The sequence below is a fragment of the Lepidothrix coronata genome, unplaced genomic scaffold, assembly GCF_001604755.1.
Source record: "Lepidothrix coronata isolate B3197 unplaced genomic scaffold, Lepidothrix_coronata-1.0 Scaffold152, whole genome shotgun sequence".
Taxonomy (NCBI): Eukaryota; Metazoa; Chordata; class Aves; order Passeriformes; family Pipridae; genus Lepidothrix; species Lepidothrix coronata.
The window spans coordinates 1,237,489-1,259,695 of NW_016690332.1; the positions used below are offsets into that span (position 1 = coordinate 1,237,489).

General features: G+C 47.7%; 1 protein-coding gene across 1 annotated transcript; it reads right to left on the reverse strand.

Annotated features, from left to right (window-relative positions):
• Positions 1–1,164: 1,164 nt before the first annotated feature.
• Positions 1,165–4,345, reverse strand: FOXC1 (forkhead box C1). Its single transcript, XM_017828723.1, is given in 4 exon segments — positions 1,165–1,812; positions 2,020–2,234; positions 2,236–2,339; positions 2,342–4,345. Coding segments are annotated over 3 exon segments (1,704 nt in total). The 5' UTR covers positions 3,879–4,345; the 3' UTR covers positions 1,165–1,812; positions 2,020–2,171.
• Positions 4,346–22,207: the final 17,862 nt, after the last annotated feature.

The following is a 22,207-nucleotide window of genomic DNA, read 5'->3' on the forward strand; positions in this document are numbered from 1 at the left end:
GTCCCTGGAGCGAAGGCGCTCAGCCTTTACTCGTCATTCTCTTCAATTTTACCACAATCGGACGATGGAGCATTTGAGCTTCTCTTACCCAACTTAGCAAACAAATAAATATAAATAAGGCCGATTTTTTTTAGAGGTACTATGACGAAAAAGCAAAGACTATGCTATACTCACAAAAACATATTCTAAGCCAGCGTTATAAAATGACACACACTTCCCCATGTTCATTCGATCTCCTGAAGGTGTTTTCGGATTATTGCTTTGGAAGGGAAGCACAGCTCAAAAATGAGGTAATAAGGCTGAACTGTAAATACCTTTGTATTTATTTACAGTATAACCCTTAACAATGCAACAGCAATTACTGCTAAGTGTTCCCTTTAGATAAGAGCTTCTGTTAGGAAACTGTACTACCTTGAAAGCAAATTTTAGGCCTTAAGTATCTGTAATCAAGTAAGCTTATTCTCAAGGCTATGACTGACAAGGCTGATTCTTTTACGTTAATGCATTTATTGCATTTTGGTGGTTACTTACAAAAAGGGAAGGTGACCCCCATGGCTCGTAGGTTCTTAATAGCAAATTGTCCAGAAGGTAAAATCCTTGATCTGACAAGATGTCAGTCTGTGCAGCACTCATCTGCTACGCTGGTAATATATATACTTTTTTTCCGATTTAAGGAAAAATGAGGGGGGGAAGTAGAAAAAAAAATAAAACAACCCCCTTCCAACTATATACGAAAAATTCGCCCACACAAAATAGTTTTAAAATTATTTCAGTCCGAACAATTAAGATACAGACCAGTGAAGTCCCTGAAGGACGGGAGTAATGTAGAGCTACTATAAAGGTGTAAGGGTGGACTGTACAAGTACCCTTTAATCCAACTACTTTTTTTCCCCTGAAATAAAATAGTATTTTAAAAATAGGTATTACAGAAGCAGCTTCACAGATGTGATTGCACGCATTGCTATTAATTCTGAAACGCAGTGATTTATATGTTTGCATTATATTTAAGAATAAACGTACTACAGATTTGGCATCTGCTATACACTGTGGAATTTAGAAAAATATGCAATGCGTATATGAAGCTATAAATAACTACGTAATCCTTCTTTAAATATAGGTACATATGTAAATCCTAGATATAAATACATTTGAAACACACAGAGACCGATAAATAGCTCGATATATATACACAGTTACACAAGGGCAGGGATCTATTGCATGCACTTCTATCTCGGAGTTATCGCTTAATATATCCTTACATAGGCATATTATTTAAAAAGCCATAATCTTGTCATACTACTGTGTATGGTCAAATGTTTCCAGGTCTTGCCCATTAATTGTTAAGAAAACGTGTTTGTTTATTTGCCAACTCAGAGCTGCCATGGGAAAGTATTTTTTTCCTAGCGGATAAGGCGAGCTGACTAAGTGGAACATATTGCAGAAGAGACTGAAAAGGGATTTTTCGACCTGGCAGTTCCTAAATGGTCTTTGGAATTTGTGCGGAGGGGAACAAGCTGTTCCAGCGACAAAGTTAGTTATGAAATCCCTTTTCCCTCTCTTTTTCTCTCTCTAAATGAAAGTATTAAAATATACAGACGTGTATCATTCCAACTGAATGGTAATTTATTAATAAACAAACAATGCAATACCTTCAGAATATTTTCAACAAAAAAAAGAAAAATATTGATAGAATAAGATTAATACAGTTTCCCTTTTTATATAGTGAAAAAAAAATCAGCGTTTCAGTCAATTTTAACGTCATTTTTCAGGAAAGGGGGAAACACTTTCTGGCGTTTGGTCCGCAACATCCAACTACAAATTAAAAATAAATTACTATGTCGCAATTTACATTTTAAAACAAGTCCTTGTAGAAGAGGAAGGGGAGAAGGGAAGAAGCTGGTACTCTACGCTGGACTTTTCGCTCCCTTTTAAAAACGGGGCATGACAATACCTTAAGGGACGTGGGGTGGGAAGAAAAAAAAGTATTTTTCAAAGCAATTTAAAAAAAAAAAAACTTACGTGTTATTGGAGTAACACTGTCCTTTAACAAACCAAGACATGCTTTTGGGGCTGTCTCTGTACAAAAGCTTTTCGCGATGCGCTCGCTTCCCTCCGCGGGCGCGGTGCGGAGCAGAGCAGAGTCCCCGCGGTGTCCCCTCGACGCGGTGCGCTCAAAACTTGCCGCAGTCGTAGACGAAGGCCCCGGAGGTGCGGTAGAGCGGCTGGCTGCCGGGGAAGGCCATCTGACAGCTCCCGCCGCCCCCCGCCCCGCCGCCGCCGCCGCCGCCCCCTGCCCCGCCGCCGCCGCCGCCGCCGCCCGGCGAGGCGCTGAGCCCCAGCCGCGGCGCCTCGAACACCTCCCGCGGGGCGGCGGCGAAGCCCTGCTGAGGCCCCGCGTAGCCCGCCGCGCCCGCCAGCGGGCCCAGCTCCCCCGCCGCCGCCGCCGCTGCCGCCGCCGCCGCCGCCGCCTGGTTGAGGTACCAGGAGGCCAGGCGGCCCTGGTGCGGGTGCGGGTGGTGCCCCTCCTGGTGGCCGCCCGCCGCGCCGCCCAGCCCGCCGTGCCCCAGCGCCCCGCCGCCGCCGCCGCCGCCGCCCCCTGCCCCACCGCCGCCGCCGCCGCCGCCGCCCGAGGGCATCGAGTAGTCGGGCAGTGGGTCCTCGGCGGGGCTGGCGGCGGCGGCGGGCAGGTGGCCGGGCCGGTCGGCGCCGCCCGCCGCTGCGTAGAGGCTCATGGCCTGCATGTTGCAGTGGTAGGTGCCTGCGGCGGAGCCGGCGGCCGCTTGGCCGCAGGGCGAGCCGTAGACGGAGCTGTGTCCCGGCGAGTACCCGCCGAGGGACAGCGCGGGCGGGATGCCGGTGCGCGGCGCGGCGGCGGCAGGGGCCAGGAGGCCGGCGCCCAGCTCGGCGGCGGCCTGAGGCGAGCCCCGCAGAGAGGTCATGATGTTGTCCACGCTGAAGCCCGGGCCGTGGTGGTGGGGCGGCGGCGGGGGCGGCGGCGGGGGCGGCGGCGGCGGCTCGGGGGCCTCCAGGCTGAGGGAGCGGCTGGAGGGGAGGGTGCTGCGGGGGCTGCCGCCGCTGGAGAGGCTGCTGCTGCTGTCGGGGCTCTCGATCTTGGGCACGGCGCCGAGCGGCGGCGCGGCGCCGGGGGGGGACACGGCCTGCGGCGGCGAGGCTGTGCCGTTCTCTGTCTTGATGTCCTGGATGCGGACGGGCGGCGGCGGCGGCGCGGCGCTGCCCCCGGCGGGGCCGCCCTCGGGCTCAGCGGCGGCGGCAGCGGGCGGCGGCGGGCGCGGCGGGGCATGGTCCTTGAGGTGCAGGCGATCCTTCTCCTCCTTGTCCTTGACGGCGTCCTTCTTCTTGAAGCGGCGGCGGCGGCGGAGGAAGCTGCCGTTCTCGAACATGTTGTAGGAGTCGGGGTCGAGGGTCCAGTAGCTGCCCTTGCCGGGCTTCTTGTCGTCTCGGGGCACCTTGACGAAGCACTCGTTGAGGGAGAGGTTGTGGCGGATGCTGTTCTGCCAGCCCTGCTTGTTGTCCCGGTAGAAAGGGAACCGCTCCATGATGAACTGGTAGATCCCGTTCAAGGTGATCTTCTTATCGGGCGCGTTCTGGATGGCCATGGTGATGAGGGCGATGTAGCTGTAGGGCGGCTTCACCATATCCTTGGGCTGCGGCGGTGGCGTGTAGGGCCCGTAGGCTCGGGCCATGCCAGCCGGGTACTGCTCGTGGGCCGGGTGGGAGTACATGCTCATCGGGGCCGGCATGGCCGTGTAGCCCCCGCCGGCCGCCGCCGCCGCCGCGCGGTAGTAGCTCTGCTCTCCGCCGAGGTACGGCACCACTCCCAGGGAGTTGGGACTGGACACGGAGTAGCGAGCCTGCATGTCCTCCCGTCAGCTTTCCCCCACCCTCCCCGCCGGACCAAACAGCGCGTCCCTTCCCCCTCCACCCCTCCGCCGCTCCGCGGACCGAGCTGGACCGGGCGGCCGGGCAACCCCCACCCCCCCACCCCCCCGGCGGAGCGCGGTAAAAGGGAGAAAGAATAACGACGGCAGCGCCGAAAGTCTCCTCTTCTTCGCCCAGGAAAGCCCACCGGCGAGCTCCCGCGCTCCACGCGGAGGGGAAAAAAAATCAAAAAAGGAGGGGAAAAAAGGAGGGGGGCAAAAAAATGGAAAAATTGTTTTAAAAAAGAAAACGGCGGAGGGGAAAAAAAGTAATCGCAGCGAAGAAAGCAACTTCCAAACGGAGAAAGAGTATTAAGAAAATAAAACCTTTGCAAAGAGGCTCCCACGGTCCCAGTTCCTTGTTCCACGGGGATCTGCAACAAGTTGTCTGCAAAGGAGGGACAAAAGTAGAGAGATGTGTTTTGTCGGCTTTTTTTAAGCGAGCAGAAGAAAAAAAATCCACCTTCCCGGTCTCCCAGTGCAAAGTCTCCCTCTCTCTCTCCCTCTCGGTTTTTTCAGTCTCTTTTTCAGTCGCAGGCTGCTTTGGGAAGCATCGGAAAAACTCCTGAACTTTTGAGCATCCGTCACCACGGCGAGAACTTTTTTACGCACTTACAGTTTTCTCCTTTTTTTTTTCCCTCCCTCTCCTCTCTCAGTCTCCTTTTTTTTTTTTTTCCTCTCTTTTTTTTTTCTTTTCCTCCTTTTGCAGGCGGCCCAGCTCCGCCCCACTGAGCCGAGGCGGCCAATGAGGGCCGGGAGACACCCGGGACTCTGAATGAGGAGGGAAAAAAAAAAGGAGCGAGCGAGAAAAAAAAAAAAAAAAAAAGGAAAAAAACCCTGCAGCAGCAGCCGCAGGAGTTGTAGCGCTCGGGGACCGGCCACACACGCTCGCCGGCACACGCGGACGCCTTGAGCGCCGCGGAGCCCCGGGTTCGCACGGGCCTCTGCGCACCCGCGGCGATCCCCCCGCACCCGCGCATTTTGCGCGACGACCCGCCCGACCCCTACTGCCTCGTACCTCGCTCGCCCACCCACTCGCGTACTTACGTGTGCGGTCGCTCTCGCACACGCACCCCGGGTACACGCATGACGTGCATGCCCGCACCTGTATGTGTGTACATATATCTATATGTGTATGTGCTTCCCCCGGAGCTCTTCCCACCCAGGCGCACCCTGCGCTCTGCCACGCGTGTTTACCCCGAAATGTTACTTCTCTTTTTTCTTTTCTTTCTTTTTTTTTTTTTTTTTGTAAGCTCCTTGGTGTGTTTTTTCTCCGCACACTCCGGTCGGCCTCTCTTCTCCCATTCCCTCCAGGCTGCCGCCCGTGTCGGCGGGCCGGCTCCACGCCTGTGTGTTGACTCGGTCCCTGCCCTCCCCCGCCAGGAGCTCTTCCGCGGGGACAGCGAGGAAAGTGTATGTGTGGAGGGGGGGGTGGGATGCCCCTGCCCCAGCAGCACCACCCTGCCTGCAATCAGCTGCCTGCCTGACTGCTCAAACGCTTCTGAAGAGATTGCATTCCTCCGGTTGACAGGGTTTTGACGAGTCTTCTAAAGCACCTTTTTATTAATCAGCCACCAAGGGCTTTTCTCTCTCTGCCTGCAAATGAAGCGCCCGCTGCCTCTGCTGTTTATAAGCAGGGGCGCGTTTCTTTGAACGGGGTCTGTAGCTCGCCCCTTCAGGTAATCTTTACGGACCATATGGAATGTGACATGAAGAGCGGATCCTTGCTTTATTTCTTTATTCACTTGAGACAGAAAGGGCATAATTTTGTTCCTAGTCTGCTTCAGAGTGGATTCCGTGCTTTGTCAGGTGTGTCCAAAAAAAAAAAAGAGAGAGAGAAAAAGAAGCAAAATAAAATGAATGTTCCTTAAACTGCTTGGCCAGTTCTACTATGAAGATTTTATTTCCTTTGCCTTTGCCTAACTATCTGAAATAATATTTGGGCTCTAATCAGAATAAGACTTTAACGGGAGCTCGTAGGGAGCAAAGAGTGAGGGCTGGGTTATTTATTTTTTAAATTCTACTTTCAATTTTCTCTTGTATTTGAAAAAAAAAGAAGCTGTTCTTTTCATACTTTAAACATGGAGAAATTAGCATACATTGTTGCACAGAAGTCTAGTTTACCAATAGGTTAGATATTCGAAATACAACTCTTTAGTCTTCATTCTCTTTGGAGACCATACCTCTGAAATTTCATTAGCGTTAATAATAGGTCAGCTGAAAGGATCAAGCTGAAATCTATTTTAAGAGGTGGAATTTGTATGGAAAAGACGTGTGTGTGGTGTGTTTGTGAGATGAATTACCCATCCTGATCTTGTGACACTACAAATACGTCAAAAGAGTCTTTTGGCTTCACTAATTTGAAACCCCCTTTCCACACTTTTTACTGTGATCGATTACTTTGGGGATCGTGTCTTTGGAGCGTGTTAAAGGTGCATCATTTGTCTGGTGGTATTTTAGCAAGTACGGCTTTTCCACTGAAGCACCAATCAGTTGGTTATTAAAAAGTAAATAAGTAGTTTAAATGAGATTCAACTCATACGAAGAAGGTAATGTATGTTGCTTAATATCTGCTTTTTTTCATATTCAAACGTAACGGGTCTCCTTTTGGTAATAAATGTCAGTCTTTTAATGGTGAATACATTATCCCGTTTAGCCTGTTGTATTTCATCGTCTGGAATTTTTCACCTGCTCCTGCCTAATTACACTTTTTTCCCTTTCCTCACATCACGGCAGAATTAATAAATGTGCAAGCGCTGGACTAAATGTCAATTCCAACACTTTATATTTTCAAAACTTCTTTCTTGTTTTACTGAGGGGAAAAAAAAAAGGAAAAAGAGAAAGAAAAAGGGCATTTTAGCACGTTTCCATGCAGCCCAGGTCATCCGGTTTTCCCACGGTGTTACCTGCCTTTAAAAACAATTTCCACGGGCTTCCCTCTCGCTCCCTTGAGCGTCCATAACGGGCCGCTCCGAGACCCGGAGCCTTCAATAACTTTTTCATTTTATCTGGACAGTGTTGACGGTAGCGAAGCTGTTTCACAGGCAGAGGTTGGAGTAACACCGAGAAGTTTCAGCACAGGGAAGGGGAGGGGGCATTAATCCGGCGTATTTTGCATTGAATATATTTTGCAATAGCCACTCCGATGCTATAATTGCTCACTGACGCAACTAACGTGGGTTAAGTTACAGACCTCAACCCAGCAGGACTTTGGTTTCTCTACTTGAGGCACAAAAGTCACCATTGTGAAGGTTCATAGAGGGATTTGGGGGTTGTGTGTGTGTGTGTTGTGGGGAAACAGTGGTTTTAGGGAGGCTGAAAGATCAGTTTTCCCCCTGCTGTCTTTGGACACCACCCAGAAAGAGTCCTTGGCTCTTGGGCTTCGCCTACCATGCCGCACGGCAGGGCTACCTCTTCCCAGGGCTCTACCCCCGCCGCCTTACTCAGCCTGGCCTCCGGGCGGGACAGTCGCCTTTGAGGTGCCCCACCTGGGTCTGCCGCAGGAGCGAAGCAGGACGGCAGCAGCCTCAGCCTCCGTGGACCCCCTCTCCCGCAGGGCCCCGGGCGGCGGACACGGCCGCTGTCGCCTCCTCCCCGAAGCCGGGCGAGGGGCGCCGGCGGAGGGACGGGAGCCCCGATGGGCAACCCCAGGACAGGGGAGCCGCGCTTGTCTTGAAACCCTACGAGGCTTCGCGTGTGTGGTCACTTGCAACCTTATTTAGAAATATGTCAGAAAGAAAGATGACATCGGAACGGTAGGCGGAAGAACTACCATTTGACCTGGGCAAAGCCCAGGTGGACACAAACAATTCTCTGTGCGTTGTCCTCGCTCCTCTCGAAGACATGGGGGTGAACTGCTTTTCAGCCCCGGGCTGTTTATGTTTAGACGTAGTCAGAGCTTCGCTTCTCTCCCTTTCTTTTGGCTTCAACATCACAGCAGTATCCCTGTAACCCCGAAACCAGCCATCCAGCCCGGCTCTTTGCATCTCAGGATGCAGCTTTTCATGTTCTTTAAACAGCGGGCGACACCGCAGGAGCAAACCGCTGACATCCTTTCGAGGGGCAGGGAGGGAAGTGATCGCATCAAATCTGTGCTTCACCAGTAGAAAAATCTATTGTGCCGAAAATCCCCTCTCTGTTTAGAGCTGCTGGACATGAGTGACAGCAATCCCTCCCTCCCGTCCTTACACCAGCACCTCTGCAATCTCAAGCCTGTGCAATTAAGCCGAGCTCTAAATGCAAAGTCTGTTTTGCGTGGCACTCAGTTAAGCAAACAGGAATGATTGTTATTTTATTAATGTGGGTTAACAATTCCGTAAATAAGCAGAGGTAGTTTTCCAATCCAGGGCGTCTTTTATCTTGAGACATAAATAACACAACTTAATACGAAAATAAGCACTCCATTCCCTGTGGCATCTTTAGCCTCTCGTTCTTGACTGTGAAATAAATTATCCTTTGCAGTAAATGAGGCAGCAGTCAACGGTTTCGTGCAATTCACGAGAGAAATACTTTAATTTCACGTTCGGTATCTAAAAGTGAATTTTGCATTTAATTTACAAGGAAGAACCGAGACCATAAAGAGATCGGAGCCCGCGCATTTCATCTTCCCACGATAATTATCGCGGTCGTACATATAATTCGACTCTGTGACACAAGTTGCGTCCCAGAGTTGTCGCAGCACTAGGAGTAAGAACAAAAACCAGGCTGTGGGAAACTACTTGTGTTGTTTCTGCTGTAAAGTAATTTCTGTAAAATACTATCACACACACATACACACACAGACTAAAACCCGCAAGTGCATAAGAAACCTTTAATTTGGTAAGTTCTCTAGTTTGGCATCCGATGGTAAAACACATCTGAGGGGTTGGGGATGTTAAAAGCTCACTCCTAAACTGACAAGAAGATAGCCAGACGTGGATTTTTTTTTTCTTTTACTTTCCAAGGTCCCTTGTCCCTTTTGTGTTCCTTTTCTTCCTTTATTTCCTTCCTTTCTCTAGGAGGGGCAGCGAGGGTGGAGGAGGGCTGTATCCATTGGATTCTCTCGATTCATATAAAAGAAAACACACAGGGAGCAGCGAAGCCGGGAGTATGAACCTTTGCAGCTCCATCCTGCTTCATCTCCACCTATTGCTTCAGCAGACGAGAGGAGAAACTTATTTGTATAAAGGGTTTATTTACATTAGAATGAAGCGACAGTTCCTAGTCTGGGAAGTGATAAGTACTTCGCAAGTCATTAAGTAGCAGATAAAGATCAGCCCCTGGATACATAATTGTCTGCCTTTCCCATACTTGTTTTTGCGGGCTGGGAGTTTTTTCGGGAGGGTATGCGGCAGAAAGGTGGGAGTGCGGAGTGGGGGTGTAGCGGTGAGGGCGCTCAGCCCTGCTGAGAGCCGCGACCGGGCGCTGCCCCGCTGCGGGCGGCCCTTGGCGGGGGGCAGTCGAGAGCCCCCCGCCCTCGGCCAAGAGCTGCGCGGGCGGGGGGTCGGCCCTCAAGCCGGCGGTGCCCGGGTGGGAGAGTGGACAACCAAGGGAAACGGCTTCCCCGCGGGGGAAGGAGCGACAGCGCCGCACCGCACCGCGCCACATCGCCCGACACGACACGGCACTGCAAGACACGGCACCGCACCGCCCGGCAGGGCCCGGCACGGCAGGGCAGGGCACGGCACCACCCGCACCGCGCCGGCGGCCACCTGAGCGTTGTCCGGGCGCTGCGCGGGCCGCGGGCTCCCCCTCCCGGGCCGCCTGCGCCGCTGCCGCCCGCCCCGTGGGCCGCCGGGCCGCCCCGCTGGGCACCTGCCCGCGCCCCTCCCGCCCGCGGACCGGCCACGCTTCCCCCTTGCACACGCCGCGGGGCGAAGCGGGGTTTAAACCCCCTGGCAAACCCTTCCCGCCTCCACTGGGCTGCTGGAGTGGCGGCCACGCGGCGTGGATTTGGCGGAGCGCAGCTCTTTGTCGGAGGTGAGCGCTAGAGCCGTGCCTGCTCTGTTCCGGGCCATTATACTCTTCCCTCTCTCTGCCAAAGAGCGTCTTTATTGGTTACCAGGTTTGCCAATAAAACGCGCGCGTGATAAAGTGTTGGTTTCCAGGAAAAGTACTTCTGTTTTTTAACCTCCTCCTTGCTGTCCAATTACTGTGTGTTCAATCTCCAAAGAACAGCTTCGTAAAACTGCCTGGTAAACCCAGAGACAAATGCCTTTGCACCATTGTTACAGATGTGTAAATGTACACAAACATATATACACACACATACTCAGCTACACGCACACGTGGTTTTCAGGGTTTTACAAGGTATTTATGGTTATTAAGTACAATCACACCAAAGAACTAGTCTCCTTTAAGGCTCCTAGGAGGTATGGTAATACAAGTATCTGCATATGCACTTTTATGAAGTCACAAATGCTGTCTTTGCAATTATTTGTGCACTGGTAGAAGTAACCCATGCTTGTTTGCAAACAGAAAACAATGTCTCACTCTGCAAAAAGTAAAGTACAATAAAAAGAGGTGAAAATAGAGCTCTCAAGATGTAGCTATTATTTTCCATAAACCACCAGGAATGCACAAAAGAGATGGGGTTTTAAATGCACTCTGTGTAACAAACACATGAAACTTGCAGCTGCAGGAGTCCCATGGGCTGTGACCCCAGGCAAGCCCCTCTTTCTAGTGGGTCTCTGGCCTCAAAATGAAGCAACATACAATTTAAAGGCAAAAGAAGTCATCATTCAGTTCCTGAGTGTGTTACATCTGCAGTTTCAATTTTTTTCTCTCCCTCCTCTGCCTCCACAAGGCTGGTAGGCATGATTTGAACAGAAAAGTTGCACTGAAGCAGAAAAGGGCTTTGTCAGGATGTATTTCAGCATCTCCCCAAATAGTGCTCCTTCTCTGTTCTCAAAGACAAAGTAAAAGCAAAGCTATCAGTCTTTTTTTTTTTTTTTATTCCAGTGGCATTAGCCCCCTTCATTTGACCACATGTTGGGTGCATGGCTCTGGCATATCACCTACCAAATTGCTGAGCTCATGCCCCAATTCCTGCCCCAGGGAGACCAGCTGGCCAACTGTGATGGCAACATGGATAATGCTTGTATGTGAGGATGGTATCAGACAAGCCAGACAAGGTCAGTTCCCCTGTTTTGCAAAGCAGAAGGGATTTCTAGCCTGTATTCAGTGGTAGATGATCAATTTAGAGGTGCTACACTTAATAAATAAAAATAGAGGTATTTTAAGATCATGTAGCATGAAGGAAAGGACTCTCAATGGGTCGTGTAAAACAATTAAGTTTTCTATCTAGCTTGATAACCTCTAAAATAGAGCCAGAGATTCTTAGCCATGGCTTACATTTAAAAATGAAAATAATTGCACAGGTATAACTGCACATGTGTAAGCGTGGTTGGTTTAGTAGAGAGGCAGATACATTGCTGTCCTTTCTTCAGTACACAGTTTTTGTTCTCAAGAGTTGTGGGCACTGCAAACGTTGAAACAGTAAGTACAAACAGAACACTTGGGACAGGACACACTGGTTGGTATCTTTCCCCCAGTTTAGATGAGCTTGCCAGGTAGCAGAAAATATAATTCATTTTTCAGTGAAGCCTTCTGCACTGCCTGTGTGATGGGGGCAGAAGGAGTCTTGTCATAGGATGGAGACTGCAGCTACCATAACCGTCCCTGTGGCAAGAACACCCACAGAAACAGGTAATTTGCCCCTCCCACACCAACTAACAGCCAGAAGCAAAAAATGTTAAAGTGGCTTACATCATCGTTTGCCTGTATCATTACTAAGGAGGAACTGAAAGCTGTTTTATGAGGAGCAGACAGACAAAACTAGCTTGAGCTTGAGACATAAAAAACCCAAACCACTAAGATACCTGAAGGCATCCCAATTAAGTGATATTACCATCCCGATCAAGATGCAGTCATTGTTAGTAAGCACCCCTGATTTTTAACAGAGATATTCCAATTAAGTAGATTTCCTGATTAGGCACACTTAAATTAAGTGGAGAGAACAGTGTAGAGGAAACCTGCATGGCTTTTGTAAGTGGAGAACTTTGTTGCTTGCAACAGAGCATAAGGGGAGTTCAGGCCACGGAGCCAAAATCACAGCAATGCCCCTTTGCCCCACACTGAGCAACCATCTAACCTTGAAGGCATCCAGCCTTGGTCGGTGCCTCCGTCTTTTACCTGCGTGTTCCCCAGGCACTGGTAGCTCTGCTGCTGGGCATGCCTGCAACTGCCTGAGTCAGAGCATCTTGGCACCTGTTTTCAGCCTAAATCCCAGTGGGATCCAAAAAGTAGGCAGAGTGGCGTCTAAGTACCCGCAAGGTCTGATCCAATAGATAATGTCTTGGGCTTTGGGATAGATTTGAAGGAAAGTTCTTATCATCTCTGCACCACGTATCTCTGTATTTTACAGGTCTCAACTCTGGCCAGATCTTCATGGGTTTTGGATGGAGTGACTTGAAGTGACACATTTTGGCAGTAGTCGAATAGCTTTTTATGCTATTGCCTCTCTCCTTGTTACTCAGGCCTTGAGCTTGAAGGTCTGGAGAAAAAAAATGCAGACAGCAAGACTTCCAAACACTGGTCCTTCAGAAAGCTCTGAGCTGAACCTGCCAAGTGTGCTGAGTGAAGAAGGAGAGAAGGGTATGAGGCTTATATCTAGATGTGTTGTGCTTAATATTCACCACGGGCATAGCTTCAACTGAAACAACTGTTCTGGGTAGGAGAGAGCTCTGTAAAATAAGGTTGCAATGACAGGGATGGCCAGCCTGGGCCATGGGAAGAGTTTTGTGTCTCTCCATACATTTATTTCCCTCCGGAGGCTGGGCATGTCTTGCGTCTACACACTGAATAAGGGAAAGAATGTGAGCCCTCCACCACACCTCTAGCTTTCAACATTTGCTGAGCCTGTTTGTCTATTTTGGTTTTGTTTTGTTTTTTTTTTCCTCCTATGACTTTTGAGATTGTAATCTCAGCAGGTTAGGGATTGCCTTCTGTTCTACATTTGTACACTGTCTAGCTCCTGACTGTGCCTGGATCTTGAGCTGATGTGCTAATAATGAGTAAGCATAATTTTGTTGGGGGATACTCTTCAAGGATTCATCTGGAACTGATTGGACTGGGGATAAAATAGACCATTTCTGTTGGAAGAGGAGGGCTTATGGTAATTACTCAATTAAAATGATCAGTTTCTGCAGAGGTGAACACAGGTGTTGCATTCAGTAGTGTTCATGATGGATTTGCATAGACTGAATAGTACATCATGTCCCTCTTTCTCCTAAATTTTGGAGGATGGCAGCAGCTGTCAAAACCTCTTTGAAGAAAATGATGACACCGAGTTTTCTTGCTGACCTGCAGCAAAGGTGTGCTCTTGATGTGCGCCTGCTTTTCAATTTGCCTACCCATAGAAATTCCAGATGTAGTAGTTTCATGTAGTTATTTTGTCTCAGAGGTCTCCTGCATGTGTGTCATCCTGACCTTGCACGGCTGTGTGGCGTTGCAGTAAATCAGTCCAGAAATTCATGTTTGAAATTAATGCTTAAATTTATTTTATTTTTTCTTTTCATATTCTGCTTTCCCTTTCAAATGAGGCCAGATCCTGAAGCCATTAGACTGAATTGCATCAGTTGTGGCTCTGGCTTGGAGAAATTAAAGACAAGCACTTGAGCCAGCTCAGCACCACCATGGTGAATACACTCGCAGAATTTAAGCCGCTGGAGAGTGAGCAAGACTAGAGCTTGGATGATGCTGCTAGATTTCATGTATGTGTATTATGTGCCAGGTAGCACCGTGGGATGGTATTAGAGAAAACTGCTGGTTTAGGCAGTTCAAGCATTGGGATTGGTTTCTTACTCTGTTTGAAAACTGTCCCTCACAAAGTGCAGTATGCAAGGGATACATCGTTTTTTTTTTATGCAGACTTAAATATGCTCGTTAACTCTTCAAAATAATGTTATCTCTTCCAGCGCATTTCCCATTTAAGTGAATGGAAATGTTCCCATTGACTTTAAAGCACAATTTCCTCCACCTACTCCTTCTTAAGAGACTTAATCAAGCATGTTTAGTAGAAACCTATGAGAGCTGTCTAATGACTGGCTCGCTTTGCCCAGGGAAAAATGTAACTGTATACACTGAAACACGATGCTGAAAACTAAGTTTAGGAGAAAGTGTTTAGTCTAGTGCTAGATGAATGATGGAAGCTTGTATTTGTGAATAATTTATTTGACAATTGGTGAGGGGAAAAAAATGACCAAATAAGTTCTTTGCTCGTTTTTCCTTGCCTGTCTACCAAACTGGCTGAACAATACTCAAACAAATTGCTAATATTTATTCAGGAGCAAAGAGGTCAGCTTTTGTCAAAAATGTTTTTAGCAGTGACTTGGACAAGCCCCAGATTAGCTTAATTTTCTTATGTCCTCTGCATAGTAAACAAAGGAAGTCATGCTATTAGTTACTGAATTCACTGTGAATTTTGCATCTCACTAGCCATGCTTATATGTTATTGCAAATCCTATATTGTAAAGATTCTGCCAATACTGGAGTCTGGCTTTCACGCCTTCAGACAACCTCCTGAGACTTGAGAAACCTCGGTGAGTTTCACTTTATAGCCTGTACAATGGGTGCTGCCCACTTTCAGCTCCTTCTGTCAGAGACTTCTTCCAAGTCAGGTGCAGCATTGTAGATAACAATGGCTGAATGAGCAGAAGCTCCACTGCTAAAGAGAAGTTGTGTTTTGTGATCAGGAAGGCTTCCATCTCCATAAATGATGATGCAAATAGTTGCTGATTGCCAGACAGAAGGTGCTTATTAATTATTTTTCCTCTTAGTGAGAGAGGAAATATAGGCAGATGACAGAGTCTCTGAAGAGCTGTCTTTATTAGCTTGACCTGACAGCAGTACAGAGGTGTTTTGCTTGGGGACAAAATCCACATTTTGCCTTGCAATTTAGTTAGCTTGTCTGCATTGCCTCCCACGCTTCCTCCTACAACCTTTCCCTTCCCCTGTGACACACCCAGGCTTCTTTTTTGCTAGTCCTTCATCCTCTGCTACCTTCCTGCCTTCTCCCATGCTACAAGAGCTTAAAAGTGTTCTAAAGTGAATATATATTTCAATCCTTTTTCTTAGTCCTCCTCACCCCTTTTGAAAGACAGACAAATCTACTTTCTGTGCAAAACACTGAAGGTACAAGTGCATGCCTCCTTCCACAAATGATCTCTCTGATCCCAAATCCAGTGCTGTTGCTGTCGGTAGGTTTCGAGTTAAAACAAGGGCTTCTATGGGACTCGAACACCACTACGGATTTTCACCGTGAGTTCCCAGCGCACTTTCAAGTGCCACGGGAGTCAGGGGAAGCTGTAGGTACTTGAACACCTCTTAAACTGGGTCCTATTGGCTTGGTTCCTGCCCACACCTCCTACATACACCATCAGCAGTTGCCTGTACTTATGCTTATTCTCTTTGAGAGGGTAAGATTTCAGGTGCTTTCTTCATTATTTTCTATTCCAATGGGAACAGCCCACCTTTTTTGTGGCTTTACCTGTTCAGGACTGACTGTGTGTGTGAGAGTGCAGAAAGGGGAGGCAAGGTGGGTCCTTGGTCCCCAGCCTTTCTTAGTTTCCGTCTGCTCCCAAAAGCTACCTAACAGTGTGAAGGAGATGGGTCATAGCATCATTTCTTCTTGGTCCATGGGATGTACTTGCCTCTGTCTGCAGAAGGGCTCAAATCTGGTCAAGGTTGTTGCAGAACAGGGAAGGGAGGGTATGAGACATATAAAGAGCAGTTCATAGTATTCTTTTGTATCTTAGCTCAGATGAACTCCCAGTACACATAGAAAAGCACTGCCTGATTAAATGCTACAGCCCTTGGCTTTATGTGCTGTGTCACAGAGACTAGAAGCACACAGAAGTACACTGAACTCCATGCCACAGACTGAAGCAGTCACTCATGACTTTGTCCTCAGACATGACCCAAATTCAGACTAGCTTTGTTTGTATTTGGCTACAGAAAGCCAGCTAGATGTCAGCCCAGCTTCTGGCATAATTTGGAGCAGTGACAAGATGGTAATGAAGTACGTGCTGCTCTCACAGCCTCATCCTCCCACCTGTTTCTGACAATAAAGAAGAATGGAGTAAACCCAGGGGCTTTTACCCTGGCTACTCCCCCCGGGCGTGTGGGCTCAGTGAGTCAGTGCCAGGAAGACAGTGCAGGAGAGCAGTGCAGAGTGTGGGGAAACTGTGTTCAGGCTCAGGCCTTTCTTGCTGTGATAAAAAGTCAGAAGGTGTCCTTAACAGAAAGAAGGCTGCCTTGTTCAGAGGCAGCTCTTTCCTAAAACCCCAAGTGTGAACTGAGTAAATCAGAAATGTGGACTTCAGGATTTGATGCTTTCAGGGCTGCTCCTAAGTTGTTTGTCTGTGCTGAGTGTGTTTCCTTCTGCGTGCTGCTTGTAGGATCAAGCCCTGCTGTGCTGCAGAGAGTCACCTCTTCTCCTCCTGAAGCCAGAGGCAGCTCAAGGTAATCAGCATGTATAGGAATAAGCTCTGACAGTGGAAGCCTGGTAAGAGCACAGTTTAATTTCAGTGTGGTATGCAGCACTCCAAGAAAACTCCCAGACTCAGTTCTTTTCCTTCAAGCACAATCCCTTATCAAGGTCCTTGGCAGCAATTCACTTACAGAAAGGAGCAGCTGTCATGGTATTCCCACATACAAACACGAAAAAACAACCCCTCCCTACTTTCAGTGCTGCAATGTTATGTAGTAAGAATAATTACAATATTTAACACTTGTATCTGTGCTTTTAATCTTCAAAGCACTTAACGAGCACTAGGTACAGGTAATTGTAGCTGCAGAGTGATGCGGCCCTTTGCAAAGAAGGAGAAGAATTGTGTGCATGACTGCTCCACTGGTCCTGTGCAGCGTGGGCACAGAGCAAATAGGACTGTAAAGGCTCAACGACATGGACTCTCTGGGCTGTCAGGGTTGATTTTTCCTGTCTCTGGTCACTGCCCTCCTGCCCTCTGGTCACTGACTTCTCAGATCTGTTGGTGGAATCGCTCACCTTATGGTTTCCCAAGCCATCTCAGTCCCAGTGAACTTGGTTAGGGGAGACCTATATGGTAAACCATGTTAGCTGACCTGGCTTGTTTTTATGGGAATGAATGAGGGAGTGCTTCAACGAGCAGCTCAGCTGGAAGACCTGGGAAAATGGTAACTCCTGGCAGATGGGCAGAAAAGGTGACTCTGGAGAGGCTTGTAGGAGGGCTGTAGGAGGCTGACAACAGTAGCAGCTGGCACAGGAGAGGTGTGTATCTGGCAAAGAGGGACGAGCCCATGCTGGTTCCTCCTCCTTTGGTTTGTTTCTCAGTCCTAAGGAATTTGATATCGAAAATGTCACTGTAAAAGGTATTATTTGTTTCCTCAGTCTTCTTGCTTGTCCATGAGGCTCTTGACTCACACTGGAAAACCAGAAGGGGTAGTGGAGAAATTTGTGCTGCTTTTAATGTTTCTGCTTTCAGATATTTTTTGTGGAGCAGAAGGACAAGAGACAGCTCCTAGGTCTTCTTGTAAGGAGGAAGGTCACAAGACACCTGTTTAGTCCTACCATTTTTACAGCCACCCGTTATTGCCTCAGTCTGCAAAACTGGCCATTTTCTCTTGCAATGTTGCTCCTATGTTTCCTCTTGTTTTGCTTTCGTAGCAGGATTGCTCATCCACAAGTACTTGGGTAATGCCTCTGTTGTTGCTTAGAGTAGGCAAATGAGATTAGTGGGTGTGAAATGCATCATTGGAACATACAGCTCTACAGGGTACCAGCTGCCAGCATCTGGGAAGCTAGAGCATAGCCATACACAGGGCATCCTGACCATCCAGTTCAACTCCTTGCCTTCACAGGCAAGAGGGCTTTATATTTATTAATGTGAAGTGATCACTCTGGCAAAACAAGGCAGTGTTGATTTGGTCCCTTCCAAGCTCAATGACTCCATGAGTCTGTGTACTGACTGTACTGTTTAGATAAGTTTGGGGCCCACATACCTTTTAATTTGATTTTAAACAAAGCGAATACAAATGTAACTGCTGGAACCTTTGTTTTCACTGGAAATCAGACTCTTATCTGTGCAGTATGAATGCCTGTCCTTCCTGCTGCTTAAGAGGAAAATTAAGGTAATATATAGTAAGGTAATAACAATGCAACAACAGGAATTGGTTCACTCAAAGGGGTTAGCTCGGGGTTTGCTTTTATTTTAACTGTTCATGCACATAGTAATTTTTGCCTTGAGGATTGTTTTGGGGAGAAAGATTGTGAAACTCTGCGCTAGTTCTCTCTTGTGCTGCAGCTTCATTATTATGTGCGTAACTCCAGAAAATGAGGTCTCAACTTTGTGAAAATGTACCCCATAACTGTCTCTCTCCCTTTGGTTAGTGAGGTTTTAGTAATATAATTCTTCCAGTTTTTATTATGAATTGGATATCACTTTTTCTTTTGAAAATCCACTCCTGAAACGGATTGATGAAATGAGAATCTTGCCATTCTCTTAAAAAAGAGGCTTCTAGACCTCATTGTTAGAGAGGAAGGCATCTTGTGAGTGTGAGCATACCTCAGAAGCAAGAAAAAAAAGCTCTGTGAAGAAACACATGAACAAACCAAACTCTGTAGTTTAACCTTATGACTCTTAAGTTCCTCCTCTTTTTTGAGGCCTCAAATATTGCAATTGGCAGTGCTGTGGAAGGGGTAGCTCTCAAAACCAGCTGCTTCCAAGCAAGCAATGCCCTGAGAGAAGGAGCAAACCTGAGCTCTCAGCTGGGTGACTCAGTCTGCTGCCTGTACAGTTCTGTGGCAGGACTCTCTGTGAAACCAGGAAAAGAAACCCAGAACAACCCTGAAATCCTCTCCCTTGCTCACACCATTCCAATTAAGTGCAATCAATTGCTCAATCAATCTTTTGCTCTTAATAAAGTTGGTTATCTTTTTCCTTCTAATTCCCCTCCAGGTTTTTTAACAATTGTTCAGACAGACACAACAAGCAGCTTTTGTAAAGGAAGAGTGTAGGCGTTTCCTTTGGCTGTTTTCACTTTCTGCCTGTGATGATGTTATGCTCCGCACCCTCCCCAAATCCTAATCATATACAATGAGCGTACTGGGAGCCCATTTTTTTTTCCAACTGGCATGGATTGAGTATCCTAATTTGATAGCAAAATCATGCCAAAATATTTGGGGGGAGGGGTGGGCAGGGGGGAGAATAGACATTTTGTCATCTTTGCATTGCTGATGAGTCAGACCATTTAAACCAAAGAAAGGTTTAAAAAAGGGAGGGGAAATGCTCTCCAGCCTTATCTACTCCAACATTAATTTGGGTAGAAGGTAGGAGTGGAGGAAGTCGGAGCAAATCTGTTCCTTGTTCAAGTTGCCTTTACATGGTTACTGTTGCCTGCAGGCTGAAAGAAGATGCATTAACTTGTTGTCCACCAGTGAGTGACTGTGATAGAGAGGGAGAGATCCCACGTGTAGTCACCCTGGTTTTGTGTGTGTGCAAAAGCCATGCTTGTTTGATGTGTGTATGTAAAAAAAAACAGCACTGGCTTCCATTGCATTGCTTCAACATTCCTGCATGGCCGTGTGGGAGGAAGACTATAGTGTACCTGTACAAAGCATATTTATACCTGAATACACCTGTCCCTGATCAGTTTAGTGCTCCTGTCTTAAAAAAACAAACAAACTGTCCTTAATTGACACTGACATGGTCATGTGAGGATTATCTGTGGGTCAAGCTGTGTCTGGAAGCCTAATTGGTTGGTCTCATTCAATGTGGATGAGAAGATTAGATGGAGCTGATATCAAGTAACTTAAAAAAAAAAAAAAAAAAAAAAAAGAGGTAGTCAGGAGAGTTAGGAGTGACCTGAATGGGAAGAAGAGGTAAGAAGGTGTGGTATGGGTGTTACTGTGGAAAGTGCCAGCAGCACAGTCCTTACTTAAACTTTACTTAAACTTGCCTATGTGTTGATTTTAACACAGGGACAGTCAAGTCGACCCTATACGTTTGAAGGAAAAGAAAGGGGCAACGGTCAAGAAAATAGCCTTACCTCACTATGAAATGAAAACACGCCAAGTTAGTGGGAAGCCTTATGTCCTGGGGGAGGAATTGCACTACACAAGGGCACGTTTTCACTGCAGCAGCTCCTGCTCCTGTCAGCAAACTCAAGCAAGCCTCGCGCTTTCATGCAATGCTCTGGGCACTGGCTGCTTGTGCACAGGGCTGGCTTCTCCACTGGGTTTTGCAAATCATAGCAACCCTGTGCTCCTGTGTTTACACTGCCATCAGTCCCCTAGTAAGGTGCCTTGGAGCTAGCTCAGCTGGGCCCATCGTGCACGCAACTGCTGTGGTGCAGACATGCCCTGGGACATTTAAAAGTAGGTAAAACTCAGATGAATATGCTAAAGGTGGTAACAGGGTAGTGAGAAGGAAGTGCTATTCTACATAATGGGCCATTTTCAACTCTGTTTTTGAGGCTAACCATGCTGGAAGGTGAAGAGGTGAGGAATAAAGTTACTCTTTTTATTATCACTGGTCACAGTCTCCAGCTGACTCAGTTGCAGAAGCCTCCAGTGGAACCTTAGAGGAACACTGTTACAAATGATCCCAAATGACAGTGACTCCAGTCTGTCACTGTCACTGCTAATATGGCAGTGGAGACCAGCTGGATGCAGAGGTTTCTCATGAATGCCCCTTTGCTTGGCTTTAGGGATGGAGGAGCTGTGTAGGAGCTGCTGTGCTGGTGGCAAGCCAGGAGACTATCTCCTTGCACTGGGGTGATCCTCCCTTGGCTGGGTCTTCAAGCCTCAGGGCTGTTTGCATTGTAAGGATGGCACAAAGCAGTCTTACTTCAGGGAAGGATTGAGGCCGGCCCTTATCTCACTTTGATTATATTAAATAATCTATCTGTCTGCTATGTTATTTACATAACTCTTATTTAAATACTTTTACATCAGACACACTGAATCATGAGACTGAAAGTCTAGACGATGCTTGCTAGGCTCAGCCTGCCTTTAACCCTCCTGTGTTGCCATTTTTCTTGTCTTTCCCTTCAGGATTACCCTGCTCTGCCTTTGGTCTGTCAGGGACATATGAAGTGCCTGGTGGTCCCAGGATTTGAGAGTGAGCAAAATGAAATTGCTGAGGTGAGAGACTGAGAACACAGAGGGCGGACAGAAGGGAGGGGGAGAAGGCAGCAGAGAGGAGGAAGATGGCTGTGAGTTGTTTGTCTCGTTTTACTAGGTCAGCTCTGAGTGAGGCTGCAGGGCAAATGGCTTCGGACAGACAAACTTAGGACAGGACGTTATCCCAGGAACTTGCCTTCTGGCAGGCACTGCCCTGGCCAGCTGCTATAAGAGATAATTCATTTTGGGAAGAGCAGAAGAAGAAGGTGTAGTGTTACCTCGTGCTAAGCAGGCTTATAGAGAGAGGCTAGAAGCTGAGAATTTGGAGAGAGCAAATGGAATAGAGAAGACATTTATCATTTTAGAGAAAAGCCAAGAAAGCCCATTAATTTCCCCAGGTTCTCCCCACTCCTCTAAAAGTGCATTATAAATTACTGATAATTCATAAGTGGCTTGTGTTATGGCACGCTTGACAAATTCATCTGTCTCTCCTTCTGAAGGCACATTCCAGGTTTTATGTCTCACTGTCACAAGCCTTGTTGTTATGATTTTCATTATATGTTGATTTTGATATATGTTTTCTGCGACACTTGCGTGCACTGGGACCGAATCTCTGCTTTCGAAAAAAGGAGGACCGGGGCTTCTGGTTCCTCATCTTTCACTTCCCTATGAAAAGGTTTTGTCGAGGGTTTCTTTAGCAACTGGCTGCCTCTTCTAGAGGGCTTGGGAATGTCAAGGCTGAGATGGAGTAGCACTTCCACCTAGTGGTCTGCAAAAATTAAGGCAAGTGCTCCAAACTTGGGAGTTCCAAGTCCGAAACAAGTCCGTGAAGTTCATCTCTGGAACCGTGTATCTTGTCCTAATATGAAGCAGTGGATTATTCAATTTCCAGAAAGGATAACACAATAATATGGGTTTTATTTGTACTTGCAAGTCATTTTTTGGATTTAGTTCTGTGGGAATTGATGTGATTTGTTAGACCACAACTTCAGGGATGCTGTGACACCAAGGTGAAGCAGAGAAGATGATGTGTTCCTAACCCGAAGAGCAATGCAATGAAATGCTGTGCTATGCTTACAAAGTGCTTGGCACCAATCTATGCATCCCACAGTATTTTACACGTCTGTAT